At 40.0% G+C, this 25411-nt stretch overlaps 1 protein-coding gene across 1 annotated transcript in view; it reads left to right on the top strand.

The window, feature by feature from the left end:
- Window positions 1-157: 157 nt before the first annotated feature.
- Window positions 158-25411, top strand: part of KPNA1 (karyopherin subunit alpha 1) — a 58074-nt gene continuing 32820 nt past the window's right edge. The window contains exons 1-6 of the mRNA XM_066175497.1: window positions 158-270; window positions 12819-12952; window positions 13738-13845; window positions 15560-15659; window positions 16212-16306; window positions 19641-19772. Of these exons, the coding sequence (XP_066031594.1) occupies window positions 12824-12952; window positions 13738-13845; window positions 15560-15659; window positions 16212-16306; window positions 19641-19772 (564 nt within the window). The 5' untranslated portion in view covers window positions 158-270; window positions 12819-12823. The remainder of the gene's footprint in view (window positions 271-12818; window positions 12953-13737; window positions 13846-15559; window positions 15660-16211; window positions 16307-19640; window positions 19773-25411) is intronic.

The following is a 25411-nucleotide window of genomic DNA, read 5'->3' on the forward strand; positions in this document are numbered from 1 at the left end:
CCCGCGCGGAGGCGCGCGCTGCTTGCCGGGAGCCGTAGTCTTTCCTTCGGGGCCGCGCCGTCCTGAGGAGGGCGCCGCCGCCGCCGGCCGGTCTCGCCGGAAGGGCTCTTCCTCCCAGAGGGCGCCGCGGCGCGCCGCGCGCGTGCGCAGTGCCGCCGCCAGCCAGCGCCGGGCAGGCAGGGAGGGAAGGAGGGAGGCAGGGAGGGAGCGGCGCTCGCGCGCCTCGGGCCCGAGAGGAGACAGCGCGGGGCCGCGCCGGGCCGGCAGCAGGTACGGGGGCCGGGGGGGAGCCCCGTTACCTCGGCCCCGGCGGAGCGAGCGTGACGGCAGCCGGGCGGTGCGCGGGGCCGCGTCCGCGCGGGAGGAGGGACCGGGCGGGGATCGGCTGCCGGCGCCTCGGGTTGTGGAGCGGGGGGGGGAGGGGAGGCCCGGGCCGGGGGTGCCGCGCGCGGCGGGAGCCCTCTCGCGAATCCCCGGCCCGCGCGCGCGCGCGCGCGCAACAGGCGCGCGGGGGCCGCGCGCGGGGCGGGGCGGGGCCGGCGCGGCGGGAGCGGCGCGCGCGTGGGCCGGGATCGGGACCGGGACCCGCAGCTCGCGGGGAAAGTGGGGAGAGACGGGCCGGTCCTGGCCTGCCCGGGGGGAGGCTCCTCGCGGTTGGAGGGACTCTCTTGGCTCGTGCCGGTGGCGCGGCCCCGCGCCGGCGTTGGAAGGCGCCGTGGTTGGTCCGACAACTCGGTGCCGCGGGGCGGGCTGGCCGGTGGTGCTGCTCCCACGACGGGACGGGGTGCGGGCAGAGGGAGGGCGGCAGCTGAACGAGAGGACATCGTCGTAAGCTGAGCCGGGGGCGGTTTAGCTTGGTCATCAGGAGGGATTTCTTCACGAGAAGCGTGGTTAGGCATTGGAATGGGCTGCCCGAGGAGATGGTGGAATCACCGTCCCTGGAGGTGTTTGAGGCAAGACTGGACGTGGCACTCAGTGCCATGGTCTGTTTGACACGGTGGTGTTGGGTCATGGTTGGACTCGGCGATCTGAGAGGTCTTTTCCAACCCAGTTGATTCCGTGGAGGAGAAGTTTTCCTTCTTCTTCCGTGGAGGAGAAGGGAAACTTTCTCCTGGATCTTCCAAGCTTTTGCTTTTTAATTTTTTTCCCTAGTAGCATTAGTTGATCTTTAAAAAACTCTGCCATCTCCCTGCAATTATCACCTCGTAGCCTCGCACTGTCTCACTTACAGCGTTATTTCTTTGCCTGTGTACCACGGAAGGTTTGCACTCGGTAGCCGTTTCCAGTTGTCCTGTTCCAGAGACTTTACGTGCGACAGAAACTCGTCCCATTCATAGTCTCTAAATCCGTGTTGCCCGTAGCGCGGTCCGTGTAACAGTGATTTTAAGCTTTGCCTCTTGAGGGCGTTTCATGAAAATGAAACTCCGGGCTGAAAAGATACGTCATGAGCTGTGAAAATACCGGGCTGCTGTTTCTGCAGAATTCCCAAATGGTGCTGAATGGTAGTGTTTAATGGTCCCTTTATCTTTTATTCAAGCTGCTGTTCCTCTGGATTTTTTTTTGTTTGCTGGCATATTTTCTGCTCTGACTGCTTGATGTTAGTGAAAGACTTAACAAAGTTGGGATATGTCTGTGAGCTCTCTGGAAATGGGATTGCAACTTTATCCTTAGAAGCTCTTTATTTTAAAGCTAATTTATATATACCTCTGGCAATTAGTTGTTAGAGTAGAATAGTTAATGAAGCACTGTATAAATTAATAGGTTGTATGAAGCTGATTTTTGTGTATTTGGCCTTGTTTTTATTGTAACTTCATTGTGTTCTCCTTTCTGTGTTACCACCTGCATTGACATGTCAACTAACTCATTCAAAACAAGTGTTGAAGTTTGTACTTGAGCTGTGGTTGCACCTTTTAATTCCCCTTTAGACGTAGGTGTGGGCACAGGGAAATGAATGGCAACTGGAGGCCCGGGAGCTGAGGATGACACGAGGTAGAGGTTTTCCTCAGCCTGGATTTTCCTGTCGCAGTCTTTCAGATTCAGTGATGCTTCACCTCTGAGAGATGTGACTCTTTTGGGGGCTTGGCATCCTCCCACTGCCCCCCAACTTCAAAGTAGTCTTTGTTCGATCCCATCTCTCATTCCTACCCTGCACCGGAGTGTTCACCTTTTGCTGTCAGTGTGCCACGTGTTGATTTTTCCCGATGTTATGTTCTCTGTGTTGATGACTTCAGGGCTGGCATGCCCCTGTGGTGCTGGACGTTCAGCTGAGTGCTGCCTCCTGGATAAGTCCTGCTTTAGTCCATTTGGGAAGGGAAAGGCAGCAACAGCCCGTGGCAGCAGCACTGGCCCAAGTCACCAGGAGAACTAAAGAGTCCTACAATCAGCTGTAGCGGTTTCTGAAAGGTTCTTTATAGAAACTTCTAAGTGTAAATGTTTATTTAAGCAGGTTATTTGATAGTCTTATTTCGGCTTGGGTGTTTCTATACAGTGCTCTTTTCTTTCCCTCCCTCTCTAAGGAGGGGAATAAGCTAATGTTAATAGAGTGATACGTTTTCTTTTACAGTCCTGTTTCTGCAGGCTTGCTTTAAAATCTTGCAGTTTGTCCCTTCACTGGGTGGTGAATTTTTTTTTTCTGAAGTGTTTTACGACTTCTTGATGGGGCTTAACTTCTATCTTTAAGAACAGGAAAGGAAAGTATACCTTTAAAGGCGACTAAACAAGTCCTTAAGTTGCAGAATGGAACTTTTATGGCAAGAGGTTAATGGCTGTAAAACAGTGCCTCCCTGAAACACTGAAATCGAGATTTTCCAAAACAGCATATAACAGATAAAAAAAAAGAGTGATGTGATTTATGGCTAGGGGCTTTAATGTTAATTTGAAACATAAGAGAAATAGAAGAGCAGCAGCAAATAATGAATCTATTAAAAATCATTAAAAAGAATAAATCTAGTGATTTGTTGTATTTGTTTAAATACTTTGGAAGGCCAAAGGGAATAGTGAGCGAGCCTAGTAGGCTGTGAGCAAGTCAAGAAAAATAAAAGACATTAAAGGAATTACACACTTGATGAAATATTCTGAGTGGCTGAAATATCTGCCCAGGAGGTTCTGGAATGAAGTAATGGACAAACAAGTTGGAAAGAGCAGACCACCTCTTTCTCAGAGAACAAGTGGAAGCTGAACTGATACAAAAATGATTCAGCTTCATACTAAGGGGCTAAAGCATAATGGATGTACTTAAATAATATAATAATGCTAATAAAGAAGTGCTCATGTAAATTACAGAGAGTAGAGGCAGCATTATGATAGCAAGTCAGCTTGATTTCTGCTCTGAAGAAAAAAAAAACCCTTCTCTGTTACAGTTTTTAAAGTCTGTTAAGCAAGTAAGTGGATTGAACTGCTCGATGTTATTTCCAAGAATGAATGTGGAGTTTTCAAGATATAAAATGCCAGCAGTAGAATGCAAGGCCTGTAAAAACATCAGCACTTTGAAATTATTGTGGACAAGGTAAAGGGACTCTGGAAAAACCAGAAGAGGTAATTTTAAGCTAAACACTCTGAAAACCCCTACTGAACACGAAATCTGTAGACCAGGTGGACTGGAAATTATATTATGCCACCTCCTGAATGTCTTGAATTGCATTAAACATTGTGCAGACTTAATAATTCATTTTGAGGATAATGAATAGAGGTGGTCTAAGACAGGTGCCAGTCAATTTCCTTTCACCAGAATTGCTTTCTAAAGGATGTCAGCAGCAGGAAGGTATAAAAAAGTGCTAGGAAGTAACAGTGGGCTGGACATCCCAGAGTAGCTTCTGCTGGTCTGTTCATGTTGGACAGGAATCAGTGGAGTTCAGTGACAGAAGGAATTTGGTTTGGAATAGTGTGAACACTTTCCTGAGACATAATTATTGCTCAGTGTCGTGGGGAGACAGACGCTAAAGCGCCTTGGAACAGAAAGAAGGATGGCTGTTCCTGGGTGTGTGTAGAGAGTTATGGTCTGTGAGCCTTCAGAGTGTGACATAAGACTTAAGATTTAGCCAGTCACCTGCTGCTGACAGCTGCCTTGTGACCCAGAGTACTTATTTTCTCTGTTTTTCTGTTTTTGTTTGGTAGTTCTGAGTGCTTGTCAGGCTCAGCGGGAGGATTTATATGTTCTGTGAGATACCAACTGGTTTGTCACACGAAGATCTTTATTGTATTTTATATAAAGTTGAGATTATATGTAAGGGATGTGCTGATTCTAAAACCTTAAAATAAATACCCTGTGGCTAAACATCCTGAATGTATCTCCAAACAAGGCTTTGTAAGCCTACCAAATTTAGTGCTAAGGTAACCTGTTGAATTATGGAAATGTCATTTTGGCAGACAAGCCACCTATTAGTGGATCACAAGCTAGAAGTATCTATAAGTAAAGTCTGATAATAATGTTGTGATTAACATTAAGTTGTGGGTTTTGTCTGAAGTAGGGTGAGATTGCCTCTAAAAATTAGACAGGGATTCCTTGTAGAGCTTCCACATGATCCTTTCTTCAGCTGTCTATGTGTTCTTATTCTACCTTTTTTTGGTATTGATAAAATATCAGAAAAGAGAAGAGGTGTCTCTGTGGATGTGCTGCTTGTTGGATTCAGGAGCTTTTGGTAGGAAAGGTATGTGGTGTGAGTGGGATGGGGGAGGCACAATGAGTGTTAGCAAGCTTTGAGGTGCCTGTGGGCTCTGACTTGAAGTGGCTGATGCCTCAGTGCTGTGGGACTCTTTCATTGCTGGTGTCCAAAGCTGGGATGAAATCAGTAGAATTTTGACTTACTGTTATTTTGTGGGTTTGCACACGTTTCTTCATAGTGCTGAGTCACAGCAAATAATGCAGTTGTGGCAGGCAGATTGTCAGCATGGGAAGCATGAGGTAGCTTTGGTTTCACTGCCTTCTGATATTCCCAACCCCAAACAAAAGCTGCTTGAAACTACAAAGTCGACTTAATTAATAATTTAGTTTATTTTTAACCTCATTTGTTTTAAACTGTCAGAGATTTCTTCTTTTCATGGTATGAAATTCTGGAAGGTGCACTGTTGTTCACTCATAAAGAATGTTTAGGGCAAGTTAGGATTTTAGAAATGTTAGGGTGATTTTTTTTTTCTGACAGATGACTGTCAAATGTGGTTTTTCAAGCGGTCCCTCTTTTAGATATGATCTTACAGAAAATACATATTTGGCCAGCCCATTCTGTGAGTGCAGGTAGGATGTTCTGGTATCTTGGTCAAAATACAAATGTATCTCCTCTTTAAAAGAAAAACAGATTACATTTCCATTTGGCACGCAGGAATAATCACTTCTGTTGTTTCATGTGGACGAGCACATTAATGTGAGCTTATTTTTTTTAAATGTCAGTATAATCGTGTGTGGCTGAAGAGTTTAATTCCCCATCACTTGCTTCTTTGTGTTATGACCTGTGGGACCTTTTGGTTTCAGGTTGATTGTGGGCTGTGGGGTTATAGAGATGAAGGTGAGGGTTTTTTCATTTGAACAGATTTATTGCACTGCAGCATCTTTGAACGCAGTAAAAAATTTTGTGTTTTCAAGTCTTAGTTAACAAATTTGAAGATGTTTTCATTGTAAATTGCCCTGGCTTTGGCAGTCAGTTTTTTTGCCTTCTCACTCAAATTAAAAGCTTTCTGGAACTTTTACAACTGTATCTGCTGCCTTGTTAAGTCAAAATGGACCTTTAAAAAATGGAACTCAAAACATCTTGTAAATATCTTCATGGTAGTAAATGTATAGTCAAGTGCTAGATACGTTATATAAAATCTTTTATTGTGCCTGTCCCCTTGCTAAAACTGTTTTCCAATAAACCTTGTAAATGCATTGCTTCTTAATCTCTTCAGCAATGTTTCTTTGAAAATGGGGAAAAAAAAAAAAGAGCACACGATCATCAGACTTTTAAAAATTAAGTGTCTAGTTCTGTGGCTGTCAGTGGGTTTAACTAGTAATCCAGGCTGATGTGCCAGATCAGTTTCTGAGATAGCACCAAATGTCAGGTAATACTGTTTCTGTTTGTGGTTGTTTTTTTAAGCCTATACTTCCTTGAAAGGAAGTATACTACTGAAATATACTTCCTTGATTGTAATTTTTTTTTTTTGGGTGTGTTTAAAGAAGCTTAGGAGCCTGGCAAGGTGGTGTTGGCTTGGCTTTATGTACAGCTCTTAAAAAATAGGTAGGTTTTTTTGGTAAGGCCAGAAGATCTTTCTGAATGTTACCTGGAGATATAATCTGTGTACCCTTCAAGATCAGTAATTCCGCAAAAATCCCTTTGATATGGTAGTTGCTTGTCTTTACTTTAGCCAGCTTTTCAGCCCTTTTTTTTGTTTGTGGGTGAGAAAGTCAGAATGTTGAAATGTGACATCCCTGCAAATTTGACAGAGATGTCTCAGTATTGTTCAGATAACACACAATGTATTTCCCCCTCTTTTTTTCTTTTTTGCCTTTGAGCAATAGTCAATGTTAAAGTTTGTGATTTGTCTGTAATATCACATTCCGTGTTGTGCAATGTTGTTTGTCTTTTAGGTCTTGTATTAATTATTTTAAGATTATTTTAAAGCAAGAACCAGTCCAGCTTGCCAAGTGGTCTAGAGCTTGAACATGCCAAATTAGCCACAGATTAAGTGGGTTAGTACTTGTTTTGCTGTTTTCAGGGTTATAAAAGTGTTAGAACAGAAACAATTGTGAATTGAGGCATACCACTGGGCAGGGAAAAGCCCTAAGAGAACTAGGAAGGCTGCAAAATAAAGCAGATACGAAAGATATGGAGATGGGCAGCAGTTCCATGAAGAAATCTACTTCTTAATACTAGTTTTTGACAGAAAATATTTTAAAGTCTGAACTGTGTTTCAAGGCTATGCAAGTTCTATTCATGTTTGGCTGCACTTCTTGTGTTACATTTGAAGCTCCTTTAATCTTCTGGCCTTTTGGACAGCAGAGGGTGGTGGTTCCATTTCTTCTCCATTGTTCTTGTAGGCTGGTTGCCCTAGGAGTGTGGATCCCTGCTGTTTGGCTGTTGCAGCTTTCATAAACCACAGAAAGTGAAATTCCCAGGATTGTTTTGTTTCCTTGTTAGCACTGGGGTTTGATCCATCAGCAAAGCTTACTTCACAGGTCTTTACAAATACTGTAACTGCTGATTTTATGGTGACTGTGAGACATATTTCCCAATCCTCTTTTACAGCTAGAGAAAGGTAAGCAGAAGTCTTGGAAATTGGCTGTGCTTTGCTTGAGAAGTAGCTTTTTGTAGTTGAGATGAATCAATCTCCTTTCCTGTAGATGTCCTGAGCTTTACAGGAATCTGAGGACAAAGTAACACCCCCATCCCTCAGGTGATATGGGTCCTCCTGCTGATGGGCATTCCCCACACCCCCCTGTAAGCCAGTATGGTTTGTCAAATAATTTTACAATAGAAAAAGGCACAACCTCATCGAAGTGTTTATTTGACAGGAGACAGCAGTGAAGAGAGAAGTCAGTCTGATGATTTCCTTTATTTTCCTTTTTCTCTCAGATAACACTGTCAACAGTGTAGAGACTTGGTGGATGTGTTTTCATCTCTGTAGGATGATGCCAAGTGTGGGATTTTCCTCTATAAGATTTTTCAGGGAAATAGTATTAATCCCAGTTGATACTTTTATCATTCTGTGCTCTGTATTCATGGTTTTATTAGGAAGGGTTTTCGTTGTCTGTCCTCTCCAAGAAAGCTGACTGTACTTGTACACAGTCACATGTACTTCTATGAGATTTAAATACTTCTTTTAGCATCCTGACTTGTTGTCTGTGAATTAGCAAAAAGCAAATCAGAAGGACTTTCCAAAATCTACACTTTATAAGGAAAAAAACCAGACACATTTGTGGCCAAAATGTTGGTGGTTTTTTTTTTTTTTTTGTGTTGAGAGTGTGCTGATGAGGGCAATGAATGACCAAGTGCTGCTTTCAGGTTGGCTTTTTAAATTGAATAGGTTTTCTAGTCTCACTGAAGAGTGTCAGAGGGTGATGTGTGCTGTAATTAGAGCTCAGGGAATTGCTCCAACATCTGTCCAGCTGTGCTGTAGGTATTTGGCTTGATGTCAAGAAGTGTGATTGTGGAGAAGCTGCTTCTCTAGGACGTCTAGAATCTCACAGCAGAGCCAGTAAACAAAGTAAAATCTCCTTGGAAGTGAAGGTTTTGTGCATTTCTTCCCTTGAATAATTCCAGCTTCTCTCACTGCTTGGAGTTCTGTCTTGGCAGTGCCATTTCCAGCGCTCAGGGCTGGCGGTGCCTCTTGTACCTTTCCTGTGTCTCTCTGGCAGCAGTCTAAAGGAGAGGCTGCAGTGTGACAGCACAGCAGAGCTCCTCAGTCTGCCTCCAGTGACTCCTTTCCTTCTAACAACTGCCTCTGTTAGGAAATGGACTCTCATAGTATGGCAAATCATGGGTATTTTGGTAATTTTTTATCACACTGTTTCTCTTCAAACTCCCATTCTGCCTTAATTTTCAAGTCTTCCCCTTCTGATCTATTCCCATTGTGAGGTAGAATGTCGTGTAAAGATCTGCACTTCTGAAACACATTTTTTTTTTCTTATTCTTGCCCCTGTTTCCAAAGAGGGAAAGTTTGTTTCTAATAGTCTTTAACATCAGGAGTGTATTTGGTAATCCTACTTTCATTATGTATACATGGTACATATATGCTGTCATATGTCTGAAAAAATACGGAGTTTATGTATATATAAAATTCTGCAGCTCTTGATTTGTAAGGGCTTTATTTTTACATCTCAGTACCTCTGACGTGTGGAATATCCAAGAGTATTAGTTACGTGGTATTCCTTCTGGCAAAGCCCTTAAGTCTAGTGACAGTGATAGCTGATTTAAGAAGGCAGGGAGTTCATTTTTGTTCCTATTTAGATGATTGCTTGGGACAAGGTAGGTCATGGCAGTTTCTTTGACTTGATGAGCAAGGAGAAATGCAGTACTTCTGATTTCCCCTTGAAACGTGTGCTTAGAACACATCCACATTCGGTAGGTTCTTATCTTAATCAGCAAAGAAATTTGGCCTCATGTTTTCCTTATGGAAATGCAGACATTCAGGAATAGTTAGTGGGTTTAGTTTTGCCTAAATTTGTTTTTGTGGTGGACAAACTGAGAAGGAGAAAAGGTCGTGTGGGGCTTGAGTGATATTGCACAAAAGTCCAAGAAATACACCATGAAAATTCCTTACCAGGTCTCCAGAGGTTTTTATCTGTAGCCAGGAGTATCAAAAATGTGGACAATACTGTGCTATCTTTAGGAAAGAAAAGATGGGTAGAACATTTCCATGACAACCACCACAGATTTTCTCCAGAAGTAGCATTAATTCTGACAATGCAGAGAAGATCCAGGTTTTGCTATTTGCTGCAAGGTTGAACTTAAAGTGACCACTGACAGATTTTCAGCTAAGTCACACCAAAGCTGCTGAAGACCAGTGAGACAATTTGAAGTTGTTTTGCTTCTGTGGTTCAGGCTGGGGAAAAAGCTGCATCCTCAAAAATGGAGGAGGAGATTTATGGCAAACAATCCTTGGGTGACTGTAACAACTAACAGAGTTGTTACATTTTTAGTCCTAAAAAGCCATTGTGTGCTCACACATTTGAATAGTCCAAAGATGCTCTCAGTGTGTGTGGGCTGGATGGAATCCTTGATGCACTCATTGAATTTTTCACCAGTAGTCAGGAAACCAGTAAAAGAATGGTAAAGAAAGAATTGATTTTAAGATATGTACAGGACATAAGAACTGAACTTTTAAAAAATAACTATGGGTTTAACAGTTACAGAGGTTAGACAGACAGGTGTATAAAACAGGTATGTGGCTATGTGCTAGGATTTTGTTTATTTGCTATCAGTGACAGCCTACTATAAAATAAGTTATTGAACCCATCTCTAGTTGGATTGATAACTTCTCAGTGATGAAGGGAGTTTAATCTTTTCACCTTTAATGAAAGAAACTCTCTTCCCAGTCATTTGGTGGTAGGTGTTTGTACTCCCAGGTGAAAAACATTATACCATTTTGAAAGGATTTAAAGTGTACGGTTTACTCATGAAATAGAAGAATGGATTAGTCAGGCAAGTGAGCTGTCTTGAAAGTCAGAAATGAGCACAGCCAAAACCTGCAGCTATGGCTTGTAGTGGGTGTTAGAAAGAGAACACCTGTGAAGCTGTTGGGTAGAGGGCTTGTGGTAATATCAGAGAAAGAATTCAATAAATCATGTATCTGTATTTTCAGTAAGTGAAACAATGACTTAAGGTACAACAGGAGGGGCTAAGAGAACTATGAAAGGAAAATGGAAATTATTACCTTAAAGGCAGAAGCAAAATAAATGGAAAGAAAATCAATGTGCAAATTGAGAGATGGGGGGGAGGGGGAAACTAGGTTAATAAGTACAGTAAGGAAGAATACACTTAAGGGAACTTGCTTATGATGAAGTTTGTTGTGTCATTGATGTTTAAAAACATCGGAACATTGTATGGAGGCTACATAATAGAAATTAGATGAAATCCAGTATTAAGGGATGAAGATGTTCCCTGTCAAGAATTCTGTTAAATTAAGGACTTGTAGGTATTGGAAGTGGAGGTGTAAAATGACCACAGGAGTTTATCAAAGGAGTTGTCAAAGTCCTGAAATCCCAAATAAAGGCAAATGCAGCCTTATGAATTGGAGAAGACAGACTTCAGACAAAAGTGGGTAATTATTAGTAACGCTGTGAAAGACTTGATGTTATCTGGGCTGTAGTGTATGCCTGTGTTTATTCATGGTCAGGGACAGAATGATGAGAGTGTCTGGAAAGCTGTTTTTGTGTTAGGAATGTCCTTCTAGCTCATAGTTCTCCACCTGGTGTACGAGTTCAACTTGCTTATTCTAAAATACATAAAATACTTTGTGCAAAATATTTTAGGAATGAAAGAAATTTTGAGTGTTTGTTGACTGAACTTCTTTTTACAGTTAAAATCCCAGGCTTATTCAAATAGTATAAGGTAGTAGTCACTTAAACTAAAAATGTGAAGGACATAGAATTGCCAAGCATACTGTGAGAAACACGAACATTTGAAGCTCAAACACGTAAATGCAGGAAGAAAGGGGTCTCAAAGCTGTCAAGAAAGATGTAGGCGACTTCTGGCTCTCTGAGATTTATCTTTTTGTTGTACCTTTTTTAAAAAAAAGGCCATTTCAGGGGAGCCTTTTCAGCGAAATAGGGGTGCTGCATTGCTTGCCTGTATGCTCAAGGTTGTTATGTTGCATTCAGCGCAACCTCTGGCTGACTGGCAATCAAAGTATAATTCTGTGTCCCTGAACAGTTTTTTAAATCTCAGTTGTCAGAATACAGTAACACTTGAAGTGATGTCCAAAATGTTTTCTGTGAAAGTCAGTTCTGATTGTCAGAATTCTTATAAATGGTTGTCAGGTAGAAGCAACATAAAAAGAGTTTCTAACAAGAAGCATATTTGAGTACCTTTTTCTTTATTCTCTTACAACTCTTTGTGCTAACTGAAAGAAGAGTAGTTGAAGTAGACTCGATACACATTTGATGTATTTTAAAGAGGAAACCTAGGCTGTTGAGAATCTGTATAGACTCATATTGCTCCATTTTAAAGTAAAAAGTGCACAGGAGATCATTTATCATCTGGTGATTCTGTGCTCATGGAATTTGAGGTAGGTAGCTTATTTAATACAACACATTAGAGCATTTGAAAGAGACCTTTAAAAGTCCTGTAGAGTAACTTTTTAAGTAGTGCCGCTTCCAGAATTTTGTGTTACAGGATTTACAGTATGTTGGAGACTCTGCATCTCTGTGCAGATGCATGGAAACACTGACATGTTGAGAATTTGATTCTCAACCTCTTTTGGATTTAAAGGGGTGATGTAAGGAGAGAGGTTACACCAGAATGGAGCACTAAGGGTAGAGACCTGATCCACACCCATTCCTCCCAGGGGGATGGGTTCTTTCCACACAGTTCTCCACCTACTGCTTTATGCTAAGTGACTCCAAAGTGTGATGTTGTACATGTGCAAACCATCATGGGCAGCTATAAATGCTGACCCTCTGAGTTACATAAGACAGATGGAAATCACAGACTGAAAAAAGGCCCCTCTGCATAAACAGTGGCAGGATTAGGGACTGGGGGTGGGGAGGAGGGGAACAATAGCACTGCTTTCTTTGCAGGACTCAGCATTTTCAATGGTTAAACCATCTTGGCCTAAAATTTTTCTTTTTGTTTCGATTTCCTTGTAGGCCTTGTCTGGATAGAAAGAACACAGGGTTTCTTCAAGTTTCTTCAACAGGGTTGTGTTGAATTAACTTAAAACACTGGATATGAAGTGCAGAAAAAAAGCCCCTGTACTGACATATAAAGTGAATTAAGCTAAAAAGCAGCTAAGACACCTTCACTTCTGAGTAAAGATAGGAGTATTTAATTTGGCTGATTCTCTGTGGAGAAATGTTAAATTCTTTTAGTGTAGTTTTCTTTTTAGCCCAGGCAATATATTCTGCCTTATAGACCTTAGTTCTTAATAAAATACTTTACTTACTCTCTGAAGCTTCAGAAAGTAAAATAAAAGTTTGTTGGTGTGATGTGAAGAATTGACACACCAAAGTGACTATTCTGTGAAATTTTACTTTCCATCTTCTAAATTTTATTGGAAGTTAGGTGATGGAATGTAGGGGGGGCAGTGGCTGGAAGTTCATGGCTACAGAGTTTAAGGAGTGGACACAGAATACAAAATGATGTGTTGTTGAAGAGTAATTTTGTCTTCTTTTTTTAAATTACATTGTGAAGGAATCATGACGACCTCAGGAAAAGAGAATTTCCGGCTGAAGAGCTACAAGAACAAATCCCTAAACCCCGACGAGATGCGTCGCAGGCGGGAGGAAGAGGGTCTTCAACTACGGAAGCAAAAGAGAGAGGAGCAGGTGATGCACAGGAGTTGAGATCTCTGTGACCAGTCCTTGAACAGTCCTGTCTTGCAGTGTCTCTGCCCCTCTGCTTCTCCCAAGCCCCTTCTTAGTCGTTCCTGCCCTCCAAATTCATACACAGTCAGTCTGAAATCAGAATCACTTGCACACTTCACTGTCTCTTCTGCAGGCCCTACAAGGCATAGAGTGAGTGCTCCTCATTCACTCAAGGGTGTCATTGGCCAGAGCAGCTTGAGGGTTTGAACAAAACTGTCTGACCTGTAGCTGTAGCCTCTCCAGCTCTTCTCGTGACATCTTAAACTGGATACTTTCTCTAAGTCATAGCAACCAAATTCTGCTCATCCCAGTATAATAACCTCTGTATAATCATCCTCCAAAGCCCTCTTTGCCACTGTAACTTGACTGTCAGAACCCCTGCAGGTGTTCTGTAGAGATGTGTAATACACAGCAATTTATCAGGTCTTTGAACCTCAGCATCCTCTGCAAGAAAGCGATGGTGTGGAAGCTAGACAGCTTGTAGACAGAGGTAGAAGGGGATATCAGTGAACATTTCCCAGAAATGTTAGGAACAGATATTTTAGCACATTTCTGTTTTCATTTACTCCGTGTCTACACTCCTCCACGTGCTGTCAGTTGACGTCCTATAGCCAGTGTACTGCCTTCTCTCAGTTGATAGCATGTGTAGTTTTTATAGTAGCCTGATGCAATATGCTGTGTATATATTGGCTGTGTAATGTATATTAAATATAAATATTTATATGTTAAATACTTTCTCTCTTCAGTTGTTTAAACGCCGAAATGTTGCAACGGCTGAGGAAGAAGCAGAGGAGGAAGTGATGTCAGATGGGGGCTTCCATGAGGCTCAGATGAACAACATGGAGATGACTTCTGTAAGTGATCAGAAATGAATACAGTGTTGGTTGAAAGTGGGCAAATCTGTTGTGCAGTGACATGACAGGAATGAAATTCCAGAATAATGTGAAGGATGAATTCAGAGATGGGCAACTCTGAAACATCTGTCTCAATGAACTACCCAGAATCAAATTGCACGAGTGAAAAATGCTAGGGATGTTTAGAGACTGGTTTTTCAGAGGATATGTGCTCAAGAAAATGAAATATAATGTCATTGTGCTGGCAGGCTGATCACTTCCTGGATTTAGTGTTCACCATTACAGGTGCTTCTATCAACTGTCACCCAGAGTTTTTTTTAATTTGAAATTCATACTGCTTGAAGCATGAAAATACAAATCCGGCAGTGTGTTATTGCAATTTAGGAAGTTAAAAAGGGGCTCAGTGGAAATCTTTCTTAGCAGACTTTCAAGTGGCACCTGTTTTAACCAATGTGTTGGAAGCACTGCTAGACCTAGCTTAACTGTCTGCATGAGGCCTTGAACTCCTTTCCATGCTAGAATTTAAAACTACAGAAAAACACTTCTTATGAGAATTAGACTTTTCTACTTTCTCCCTGGAAAGAAAAATGGTAAGGGTTTCAGTTCTGTAACTGAAAAGTTTAAGGAAAGTGCAGTTCTCACTTAAAAGTGTTGCTGATCTTCACAGTGTCTGTATTCAGAATATGCAAGTGATGTTTCCATAGAAATCAGGCTGAGCTACTGGTGGTTATATGATCTTGAAAACTACTGTGAAACAGAGAAATGCTTATAGACAGCACGGTAGATCAATAATAGAATATATGGTTTTACTTTTCAAGATAGTATTCAAATATCAAGCAAGTCCTAAATACCACAAATCATTTGTGTGGAAGCTTATATTAAACAAATAGAGAGTAAAAAGTAAGGAAAGGATTTTGCCTAATTGATAGATAGTGTCCTTACACAGTTTGCTGTGTTAAATGCCATTAATTTCAGGCTCTTAACAGTTGGAGCTGTTGGCTGTTAGAGACAACGCTTAAGTATTTTCAGCACTGTCATCTGTCTCCCTGTCTGTCTAAGGGTTGAGATCAGATGTATCTGAAGATTTAGATTAGAAGTGGGAGAAAAAAATCTGACTTTTCTTATGCTTCTTTACATGGGTGCATGTGTGGTGAACAGAATGTCAGATTTTACCTAGCATAGGAAAGGTTGCTGATTTAATTTAGTCATATTATTGGAAACCATCAGTATTATGGGAAATTTAATACCTCGACTTGATGTTGATAACAAGCATTAGGTTAATCAACTCTTCTAGAAATGACAGGTCCTATGCATTTTGGTGTAAGAGAGTAAGTCAAAATGTACATGCTAGGGAAATCTAAATGATAACATAATTACTTTTTGTTAAAGCTGACAATTTTCCATTTATTTTAGAGGAAGGGAGAGAATAGCAATGAAAAATTCTGAAGAGTAATTTTCTTGCCATATCTTGAGGAAAATTTGAATTTTGGCTTTCAGTAAAGCAAAGTTGTGCTTGAGGATGATGCTGCCCTTATGTAGATGTACATATATAATGATTCCCTTGTTGTCCATAATGGTTTTGTCTAAGCTTTTCTTCAATAAGAAATAAACTTTATATTGGTTTAGCAAATGTAACCTGTTTGTTGCTAATTCCAGATTTTTTCCCCTTTTCCTCTTTATCCACCCTCATTCTGTTTCCCCATCTAAATCCTAGAGTGCAGTCATCACTGCTGATATGATTGAGATGATTTTCTCCAATAGTCCAGAGCAGCAGCTCTCAGCCACCCAGAAGTTCCGAAAGCTGCTTTCTAAAGGTAAGGGCTGAAATGACTGAGGGAAGAGTGTAGAAGCCTCCCTAGCATGTGGTTTTACTTTGACAGCAATAAAAATTGAGTTTCACACTGAAATTTCTGGGTCAAGCTCTGCTTGACACAGTGTCAGCTTGATGTATGTAGTAGTCACTTCTTTTTTTGAAATCTATTTTGAGTGTTGCAGATGTGATAGCTCCTCTTGGATGTAAGTTTAAACGTTGTAGGCAGTGCCTCTGTGGCCCAAACATGCTGATAGACCAAAGCTCCTCTGCATGTGTGCATGCCAGAGTGACTGCACAGAGCTGCTGCTCTGAAATCAGTCTGCCTGAACTACTGAGTGCATCAGTGCATTGAATCATGTTATCTTACTACCTCAAAACTCTGGAGTTTTCTTATGTTGACAGATAGGAATCCGTTACCTTTTAGTGGTGTATTGTAGAAAAAGAGCACTCTCCAAGAAAAGAGCAGTCAGTATGTCACTGGATATTGTTTTTGATGCAGTAATTGAGTATTTCCTTACAAAGAAGTGAATGTATCTAACTTCTTTTTAAACAGAACCAAATCCTCCAATAGATGAAGTCATAAGCACACAAGGAGTGGTGGCCAGGTTTGTGGAGTTCCTGAAGCGAAAAGAAAACTGTACATTACAGGTATAAAAATATGAATGTTCTGTCTTCGTAGTTTAGGAAAGCATTTGGTGATGCAAATTTGATAGGAAAAAAAATGAATGATTTGTTCTTTCTTCACTATGTTAAAAAAGCTATTTTATCTTCAGAATTTCTGGTGAGACCTCTGGGGGCAGGACAGAAGAGAGAGTGCGAGAGAGATGTCTGACCCACATTGAGTGATTGATAGGATGGGGTCTTCAGACTTCAGCAAAAACAGAGCTTGAAATTTGGAACTCAACAGATGAAAAGCTATTAAACTAAGGTTTAATATTTGTCTTTTTTTGTACTAATTGAAGACAATTTTAAATTTTGGAAATTAGGATTTAATTTTTGATTAAAGTGAAAAAAATATTCAGAATTAGAAATACAATCTGTAATGATAAGCATAGAAAGCTGGAAACCTTACTGTGCTTTGAAAAAGCTCACTTATGTGTGCTACAGTGGTGGTTAATTTTTCTTGACCTTTGTCTTATTTCCAGCTGTCCATTTTTCTGGTCAGTCTTTCTTGGCTAATAGAAGGTGAAAGAAAACAATTTATCTTGTTAAGAAAAAATTACATTAACATGTAACCATTAAATGCAACACTTAGATTAGAATCAGTGTCCTTTCAAAATGCATAAGGCAACAGGTTTGTGAATGCCATGTGAAATCCAAATTTTGTTGACTGGAAATATGCAAAAAAATACAAATTTTTTACACATTAGAGAAAGCATTTACAGGTCTTACTTTTCAAATTGTTATCCACAGAATTCCGGTGGTCTGTCAGCTTCTTTGAGGAGTCTGGGGAAAGTAACTAAGAACATGTGTCAGATTTAAGCTGGTTGGTTTGCAACTCCGGTGAAAAATTTGTAAGCTCTCTGATGTAAAAAAAAAAAAAAAAAAAAAAAAAAAGGAATGCCTTGTATTATTTATAGGCATAGAAACCTAAGACAGGCAGATAAGTGGAAGCAATTTTTGTGACTTTACTTTTACATGAAAATAGGAAAAAATCAGAGTGGAAATGTGCAAGCTTGTCCTAAGGAGTTTGTAGGAATGCAGTGAAAACACAAGCTTGAGTATGTTACTCTTGATATTCCATTCTGCCTGGGTAATTTTCCTCCATCTTGCTAAATCTCTCTGCCTGCTTGGCAGTTTAGAGTCTGCAGGTAGAGCTTTTTGCTGTGATCAGTTGGGAAGTTCTCTGGACCTCACTTTTTAATATTTGTATTTGCTCTGTCATTGTTTCCAAAAATACTCTTTTGGGCTTAGCATTTTAGGCATTTCTAGCTGTAGGCCTAGCTATAGAAGGAAAGGATTTTCAACTCATTCTGAGACAGTGAAGTATAATTTATAGCTGCTTGTAGGCTGGGTTGAATATGGCAACTTCCGTGATAAAGAACTTAGAACTTCATGGGAATTTATGGTCTGTTTTTCTTCTATATTGTCAATGGAATATCCTGTAAAAACTGGGCCTCTGAGATCAGTGACACGAAGGTCTAATTTGTTAGGAATTCCTCTATTTTGTTTTTACTCATGGTGAATGGAAGACTTAAAAACCTCCTCTAGTTCTTCAGGGTCATTTAGCCATACATGGACAAGTACATTTGTCTCATGTGGTGAGAGGAATCTTAAACAAGAACAGCACCACACAGATGTCTTTGCCATTAACGTGTGACTGTTCCTTAGTTTATACATTCTGGAGCGTCAGGTGTCCACAGAGAAGGAGGAGGAGAGAAACTCTCACTCTCTAACCTTTCTGTGACTTACACTGGAGACAGTGGGAGTCTCCAAGCTGTAAATTGTTCAAGCTGGTGATACCAGTAGGAAGCTGGAGGACAAACTTTTAAATATGGATAAGAAACCTCTATTGTTGAAAGATGAGTAATAGTTATGTTATAATGTACCTCAGAACACTGGATTTTCACTTTAGACAAAGTAGAATTACAGGAAACAACGTTTGATGTTGGCCTTAGGCTCTGGTCACACTGTTTTGCTTCTTGTTCATTAATGATGAATCTTGCAGTTTTGACTTTGTGTGTTTCTACTTTATTTTGCAGCCCATACTCCTTGTGTATTGCAGTGATACGTTTTGGAATAGTTTATTCTGATCACATCTTACTAGAATGTTCAAATGATCAGAAGGGCAGGATTAATTGTATTGTATTAGTTGTATTAATTAATTGTATTTTCAAACCCAAAGTTTTTAATAACACAGATGAAAAGCCGTAGAAGTCTAGGCTTAATTCTTGAGTTCTTATTTCAGGCACATTTCAGGATTTGGTGCAACTCCTTAGCAGGAGTTGTTTTTATGATTAAGACCTAAACATAAGTCCTTGCTGCTCTTCAGACAGGGACAGATTGTTTTTGAAGGTATGTCAGTAGTTCCACTGGAGTATTGCTGGATCAGCATCTTTTGGTACTGTCAAAATTGGTCATTTATAGTTTACAACTTTCCATTTTTACTGTTTGTTGGTTTTTACTTTTCATTCAACTTTTAGCAGTCTTTTAGTTCTATAGATTCTGAATGTACCTGGAGATGTAAATTTGCTAGTGTAGTGTAATAATCTTTGGGCTGAAAGCATGCTGAAGCATACTCCAACGTGGGTTTCTAGAAGATGTGTTTTCTGAGGTCTCAGGAAGGGTTAAAATTTGCATTTCATCTTAAAAAGGTAATGTTTTTGCAAGTTAAGATTAAAATAATAAATGAGAAAAACAGTTAAAAGATGCAAAGTGTTACTTCAGGATCTCACTTTTGCTTCAAGTCGTGAATAAAAACATCATACACTAATAACATTTGGCATCAGTGCTGATCACCAGAGTTGGAGAGAAGTACTTGGAGTTGTTTTTTAGAAATCTGTTTTTGTTTGGGTTTGTTTTTTTTTAATCTCTTTTAGATCTTTTATTTACTTCATATCCACGATGTTTTGTCAAACAATGTCTTCTGCATCTTCAGGAATATCACTGGTGATTAAGTGAATGCAGGTGTCATGTCATGTGGGAAAGCACATTGTTTTTCCCACATGACATGACATCTGCGTTCATTTAATCACCAGTGAAATTTCTGAAGATAACAGGTAAAGATAATATAAATGCATAGCCAAAAAAAAAAAAAAACTTGAAAAGCCACTGCAAACACAATGTTCTCATAAGGAACTGCTGCAAATTTTTGTTTCAAGTGATAGTGATAACTCTTAAATACATGATTCTGGTTCTTTGCAAACTGTCTGTTAATGAGTAAAAATCTGCCAGATCTCTCTGGTTTAAAAAGACATTTCGTCTCCATGTTTGGTGTGGCATAGAAAAGCCCTAGTAAACTGACTTGTATTTTGCTTTCCAGTTTGAAGCTGCGTGGGTTCTGACAAATATTGCCTCGGGAAATTCCCTTCAGACTCGAATAGTGATCCAAGCAGGAGCTGTGCCCATCTTCATAGAGCTGCTTAGTTCAGAGTTTGAAGATGTACAGGAACAGGTAAAGATTGAGAACAGTGTTGAATTTTGTGAGTGTGTAATTTGTGGACTTGGAGACTTATTTTTTTGTTTGACTTTTTGTTTGTTTGGTGTTTTGTTGTTTTTTTTTCCCCTTCTCTGGAAAGGATCAAGGCTATCCTGTAAGAAAACCTTTAGAGAAAATCCAATATACGGCAATTTTGCACAACAGTTGCTTTGTGTTTAGTATGTGTCAAGTTGCCTAAGCAAGTATTGTATTTTTCTCTTCCTGGAAATTATATATTTAACCATAGCTAATGGGGTAATTATTTTTGTTCTCGAACAGGTTAGTGTATTTCTGTCTATTGAAGAATTCAGGGGGCCCTGTTTGAATAATTGCTTTAGATATGAAAAGTTCATGCCTGTTTCTCCTGAAGATAAAGCATGAGTGGAAATTACGGTTTGTTCTCCAAGCTCCTTACAGCATAGATGAATATTCTTCAAGGCCCACAGGGATCGGTATAAAGCGCAGACCAAATATTTGATTCAGTAGTCGCCATTTGCGGTCTGTAACTTGTATTTGAGCAAAGGTGTACTTCAGACATACAGTCTTGCTTTGAATACGTAAGGTGATGAAACATTAATGATGTTAACAAATTTAGTTTCAGCCAATCTTAATCCTAACTTGAAAGTATGTACCTTTACTCTACAAATTTGACGAGCTTTGGGTCTGGGTATTGCCTTTGCTACATTCTCTACTCCATTAGTAAGTTCTGTGTTTTTTCCTATAGCTACTTGCAGACCAGAGCTTAGGCTTTACTTGAGTAAATGAAATTAGGCACTGAATTCTCATTTTGAGAGCATTTCTATGCTGTGGTTGGTTTGGTTTTTGGTGACCTTTTCCTGAACATTTCTCAGTTTCAGTATCTTTCTGCGGTGGTGAAATGACAAGCCCTGGCTATTCCAGTAGCTCTCTTTCAGCATTGTTGTTTGCAGAGATAGAACCTCATTTCCACTTCTGCTCAATACTTGGTTGTGTAAATATCCAGTTTCTTTGCGGACTCCTTGCCACAGGAGCTGGCTGAGAGCTCTGGTTAAGCTGATTACCCAATGTGATCCATTGTTCTTTTCAGAGTCACTGACTTCCAGGGTTCAGTTCTCCATCCTGTAAGTGTGATCTCTATTCTGTGTTCCTAGATGTCTGACCTTGCATTTGGCTGTATTGAGATGCATGATTGGAGGAGTCCCAACTCATAAACATTGGACTGCTTTGTGTAACTTGCCTTTCTTTCTTGTAGCTGGCTCAGAATGTACCTCCTGTACTTAAGGTTGCCTAACATTTTCCACAAGACAGATTTTTTTCTTAGTTGCTTGTAGCTTTCAAGTTACTCCACTTTGTATCTTTCCATTTTCAGTGTTCTGTCTCAGAGTGAATTACTGTTGAGAAGGTTTTTAAAGAGAAATGGAATTCAGGTGTTTGAAAAAAATTAAAGAAAATAAGGGGTATTTTTTGTCCATTACTTTAGCTTTGAGGAGTTGAGTCTTCTGTTGTTGTAGAAATAAGAAATGTGGTAGGGAACTTGCCAAAATGGCAGATAAATGCTATGTTCTGCCCGTGTGAAAATCCATCCAGAATTGGCTGTATGGAGCCTTTCAGATTTTGTATTTTGGGGGTTGAACTTGGTAGCATTGCTTTCCAAATTCAGCCATGACTTGAAGAGTGCTGTTCTGCAGAATGATTGGTGCTCTGTATATAGTAAAGGCTACTCTTACTTAATTTTCTCCTAATGATTGATCTTCTGTGCTAGAGCTAACTTGCTTTTTTTTTTAGGTTGTTCTCATCCCTTCTGATGTTCAGAGAGCAGGTGGGAAGAACAAACCTGTTTAGATTAAGTTGTGCAGCTTTTGATCTTTAGATGGGTGAATTAACGGAAGGGCTTAGGGGCCACAGTTAAGTAGTTTATCTGGCTTCTTCCCCCCTCCCTGCCTCCTAATAAACTGCTGGCATATTAAAATTCAGAATGCAGGCAGGCAGAGTGGCATGGTTATCATTACTGGAAAATATTCTTCCATGCAGTTCAGGTGCTACCAAATTCACTATCTCTCTCTTACTGGTAATCTCACAGTACCAGTTATAAATTGCTTCCTAGTAAGCTGTGCTGAAGAAGGAAAACGTACAATGACAAAGTGTTACTTACAGTGTTTCATAGTGGGTTTCTGTGCTGCAGCTCTGGAGACTGCAGCCCTGCTCACAACTAACTTGGGGTTTAATGCTGGCCAACAAGTGAGGAATTCTGCTTTTTTTCCCAACAACTTCAAAAAGCCCCAAGCATTTCACCACAGTATCATCTGAAATAAAAGTTAGAAGCATATAAGCATTGAGAAGTTATCTCTTGTACTTCAGTGTTATAGGATAGCAGTGGTACACAATTGCATAGTATTTTTCCAGATGACTCTTGTCTCATTCAGTATATGCAGAGATTGTTGCCCTGGTAACAGAGGAGTGGGTAGTAAAGGAGGCTTTTATTTGTCACACTATGACCCTGTTTGTTAAAGTTGGAACAAATTATAGTGCATGGAGGAGAATAGGGAAGAAATTCATACAATTAAGCTGACTGTAGGTTTGTGAGAAAAATGTTACTACTGCTTAGTGTCTGATGTGGGACGATTTTCTTCTCTCAGTTTTCAGTAAGTGGATACTTGTTTTGGGGTTTTTAAATGCTCGAGGGAGATATTTCTTTTTCATTTTGTAGTTAAGGAGAGCTCGGCAGTGATTTTTATAGTTTGGCCTGTGTTTTGAGCAGGTCTGATCCTGGAGTTCTCAAGTTGGATTTCTGAAACTAGGTGATATTTGGCTACAATTTTCTCCTAAAATGATCACCCTAATTATGTCTCACAGTAGTACTGTGAATATTATTATTTGCAAACAACTGCATTTGCAACAAATTACAAAAATACAGGATTATACAGAAAATATAACAACGTGTTCGGGGCAGAGGGGTCAGAAGCTAACCCTGTAATCATATAGTTAAAAGTGAAGAGAGTAAAGTATTGAAGGCTGTGTTTAGGAAGTCATTCTTTGTTCTAATTGGGATAGCAATTCTATAGAAGGAAATGTTAGGTGATATTTTGGATATATAGCATAGAACAAACAAAAAATATGTATAATATCTTACTTATTGCCTAGTCATTATCTACTGTTGTTGTTTTATAGTACATCAGTTTTAAAGATCTACATGTTTACTTTGTCTTATATTTCTAGTTTCCCTTAGCAGTGGCTCAGGAACAGATATTAGTGTACCTTATCTTCTGATCACAGTGTTCCCAACATGTGTTTTTTCATATTTATAAGCCAGTTTTAATTTTACACTTTTTTTTCCTTTGCATATGCTGATTTCTTAGTCTAGTAAAGATGCTAAATCAGCTGTTCCATAGAAGTCTGTGAGGGAATCTTTAGAGCTGTGTTTAATAAGCAACACATATGTTAATGAAATACCTTATGTCCTTTTACAAGATCTGTTTCCCTTTAAGCTCTGCAGGCCTCATTTAATTAGCCAACTGTCCTTTAACTCTTTCATTACCTGCACTGTGTGTCAGTCTTTCCTCTGTGGGCAGTGGTCAAAACATTTAGCATACATTTTTCCCATCAGAGAAATTGAGTTTATCTACATCTGCATTATTTATGAAAAACACTTTGATTACATCTCCCTGCCTCTCCCCATTTCTGTTTTTGGTGTACTGATTTTTAGGTTTAGTCAGTGGTATATATCCTAGTCCTTTTCCACTTAGCATGGTTTTTTTCTTCCAAAAGACATCTTGAAGTTTTTATCTGCCTGCCTGCAATTATTTATATTGAAAGACTCCATCAAAGCCCTTTAGGCATGCTTGAAGTTGATGTGGTTTCAGCAGTTACTTAGCTGCAGTTCTTTCCTGACTTCCCCTGCTGCACTACTTGAAACCCAGATGTCAGCTTGGCTTTCCTTGGTGAACACTGAATTTACTTCAAAACCCACGCAAGGCATTGTGCTGTGATTGTCTCACAGTGACAGGTATGTGTCATTGTGCTCTGCTGGACAGCCGGTGGCATATGAGCATCCCCAGCTGCCCTGTTCCCCTTTGGGAAAGTTTGCATTTCCAGCTTAGGCAACCAGGATGTTTCTCCCTCAGTATTTTTCCATTTCTAGTTGTATTGCTATTCCTTTTGGTAATCATCACTTGCTTGGCAGAGCTGACCTGTGGCTCTGGTGTCCAGGCTTTGCTTGGCTTTTACATCAGCTGTCCTATTAACAAGCTCTAGGTGATCAAAATCAGGACAAGCAGTCCAGGTGTGAGGATGAGCTCCTTTCTCTGTTTGTCAGATGAGATGTGAGAAGAAGGAGCTATAATCATCCCAGCCACGGAAAAAAAAAAATGTTTTCTGTGTTAGGACATAGTAGCAGTCATCTCCTAGGAGTCTGTCCTTCTGATATCCTTCCTTGTATTCACTTAGTCAATCACACTTGTATGCAGGCTAATCTTCACCATCTTCATCTCAGCGTTGGATCCTTTTCCCAAGTCAGCACCCAAATGTTGAGAAAGTGTTGATTCTTTGTAATATTTCTTCTCCACTGAGAGGCAACTCCGCACACTGTTGGTGATTGGCTTAAGCCCTTAGTTTAAATATCCAAGGAAACAGTGGCTAAGAATCTTCAGAATCCAAGGGAAAGTGGATAGTTGTCAAAAAGCACATGGATTATTCACAGAAGGCACCATGTGGTTCAGCAGTACTCTACAAGACTTGCACTTGACTTTTACTGACTACTGAACTTGTCCAGCACTGCAAGGAAAAAACACTGGAGTTCAGTGATGAGTAAAATAAATTGAAGATTTACAACAAAACCTACCCTACTGTTAGCAATAAATGGAAATTTATACAAGTGTATAAAAATAGGTACTGTCAATTAACAAGGCAACATTTGCACTTTCAGTCTGCACACAGCTTTCTGTCTAAGATGTGGGTTAAAAAATCAGGCTACAAATATTAAAATTAATGTCATCTTTAAGTTGGGATTTAGATACTAGAAGGCATTGAAATGGATTTTTTAGTCAATTTTTTTTGGATTGAATAAGCTGTAAAATGTAATGGAATTAAATATGCTTTTACATCTGCAACTATTCAGGAATGAATATGGAAACATTTGAGTTCTGTGGAATGGAACTAAAGCCAAAATATTGTGGCAGGTATTTGCATCTTGAGGAGTGTACAAAAGAGGAAATGGAAATCATTGAACATTAGCGAGACAAACAAACCCTGAAGAGACTTGGCATTGTTCATGTGTTTGTGGAAACCGTGACAGAGCTTTGCGTTTATGGCAGCATTTGATGAGAAGAGTTTAAATAAGCTTGACTTGTGCTCCTTATGTATCTGAAGAGCTGAAGTAATTTCCTAAGGAAAGGATATCTTCCTTATTGAATGAAACATTGCATATTTTTCTAAAGGTATTTCAATTAATTGGCATCCTGTGTCCTGTCAGTCGTTAGCATTACAAGGATTTCTTGTGGCACCTTCTCTTACCAGGTCCTGTGATATCAGACTACTCAGCCAAACTTTCCTTGTCTTAAAAAAAAAAAATTAAGAATGGGAAAGCAGAGGTGCTATTCGACTTCTGTGGTCAGACCTTTTGATGTGAGATTTGCTGTTGC

This window comes from Chamaea fasciata, unplaced genomic scaffold, assembly GCF_029207755.1.
Source record: "Chamaea fasciata isolate MVZ Bird 193981 ecotype frontalis unplaced genomic scaffold, bChaFas1.0.hap1 SCAF_2, whole genome shotgun sequence".
In the NCBI taxonomy this organism is placed as follows: domain Eukaryota; kingdom Metazoa; phylum Chordata; class Aves; order Passeriformes; family Sylviidae; genus Chamaea; species Chamaea fasciata.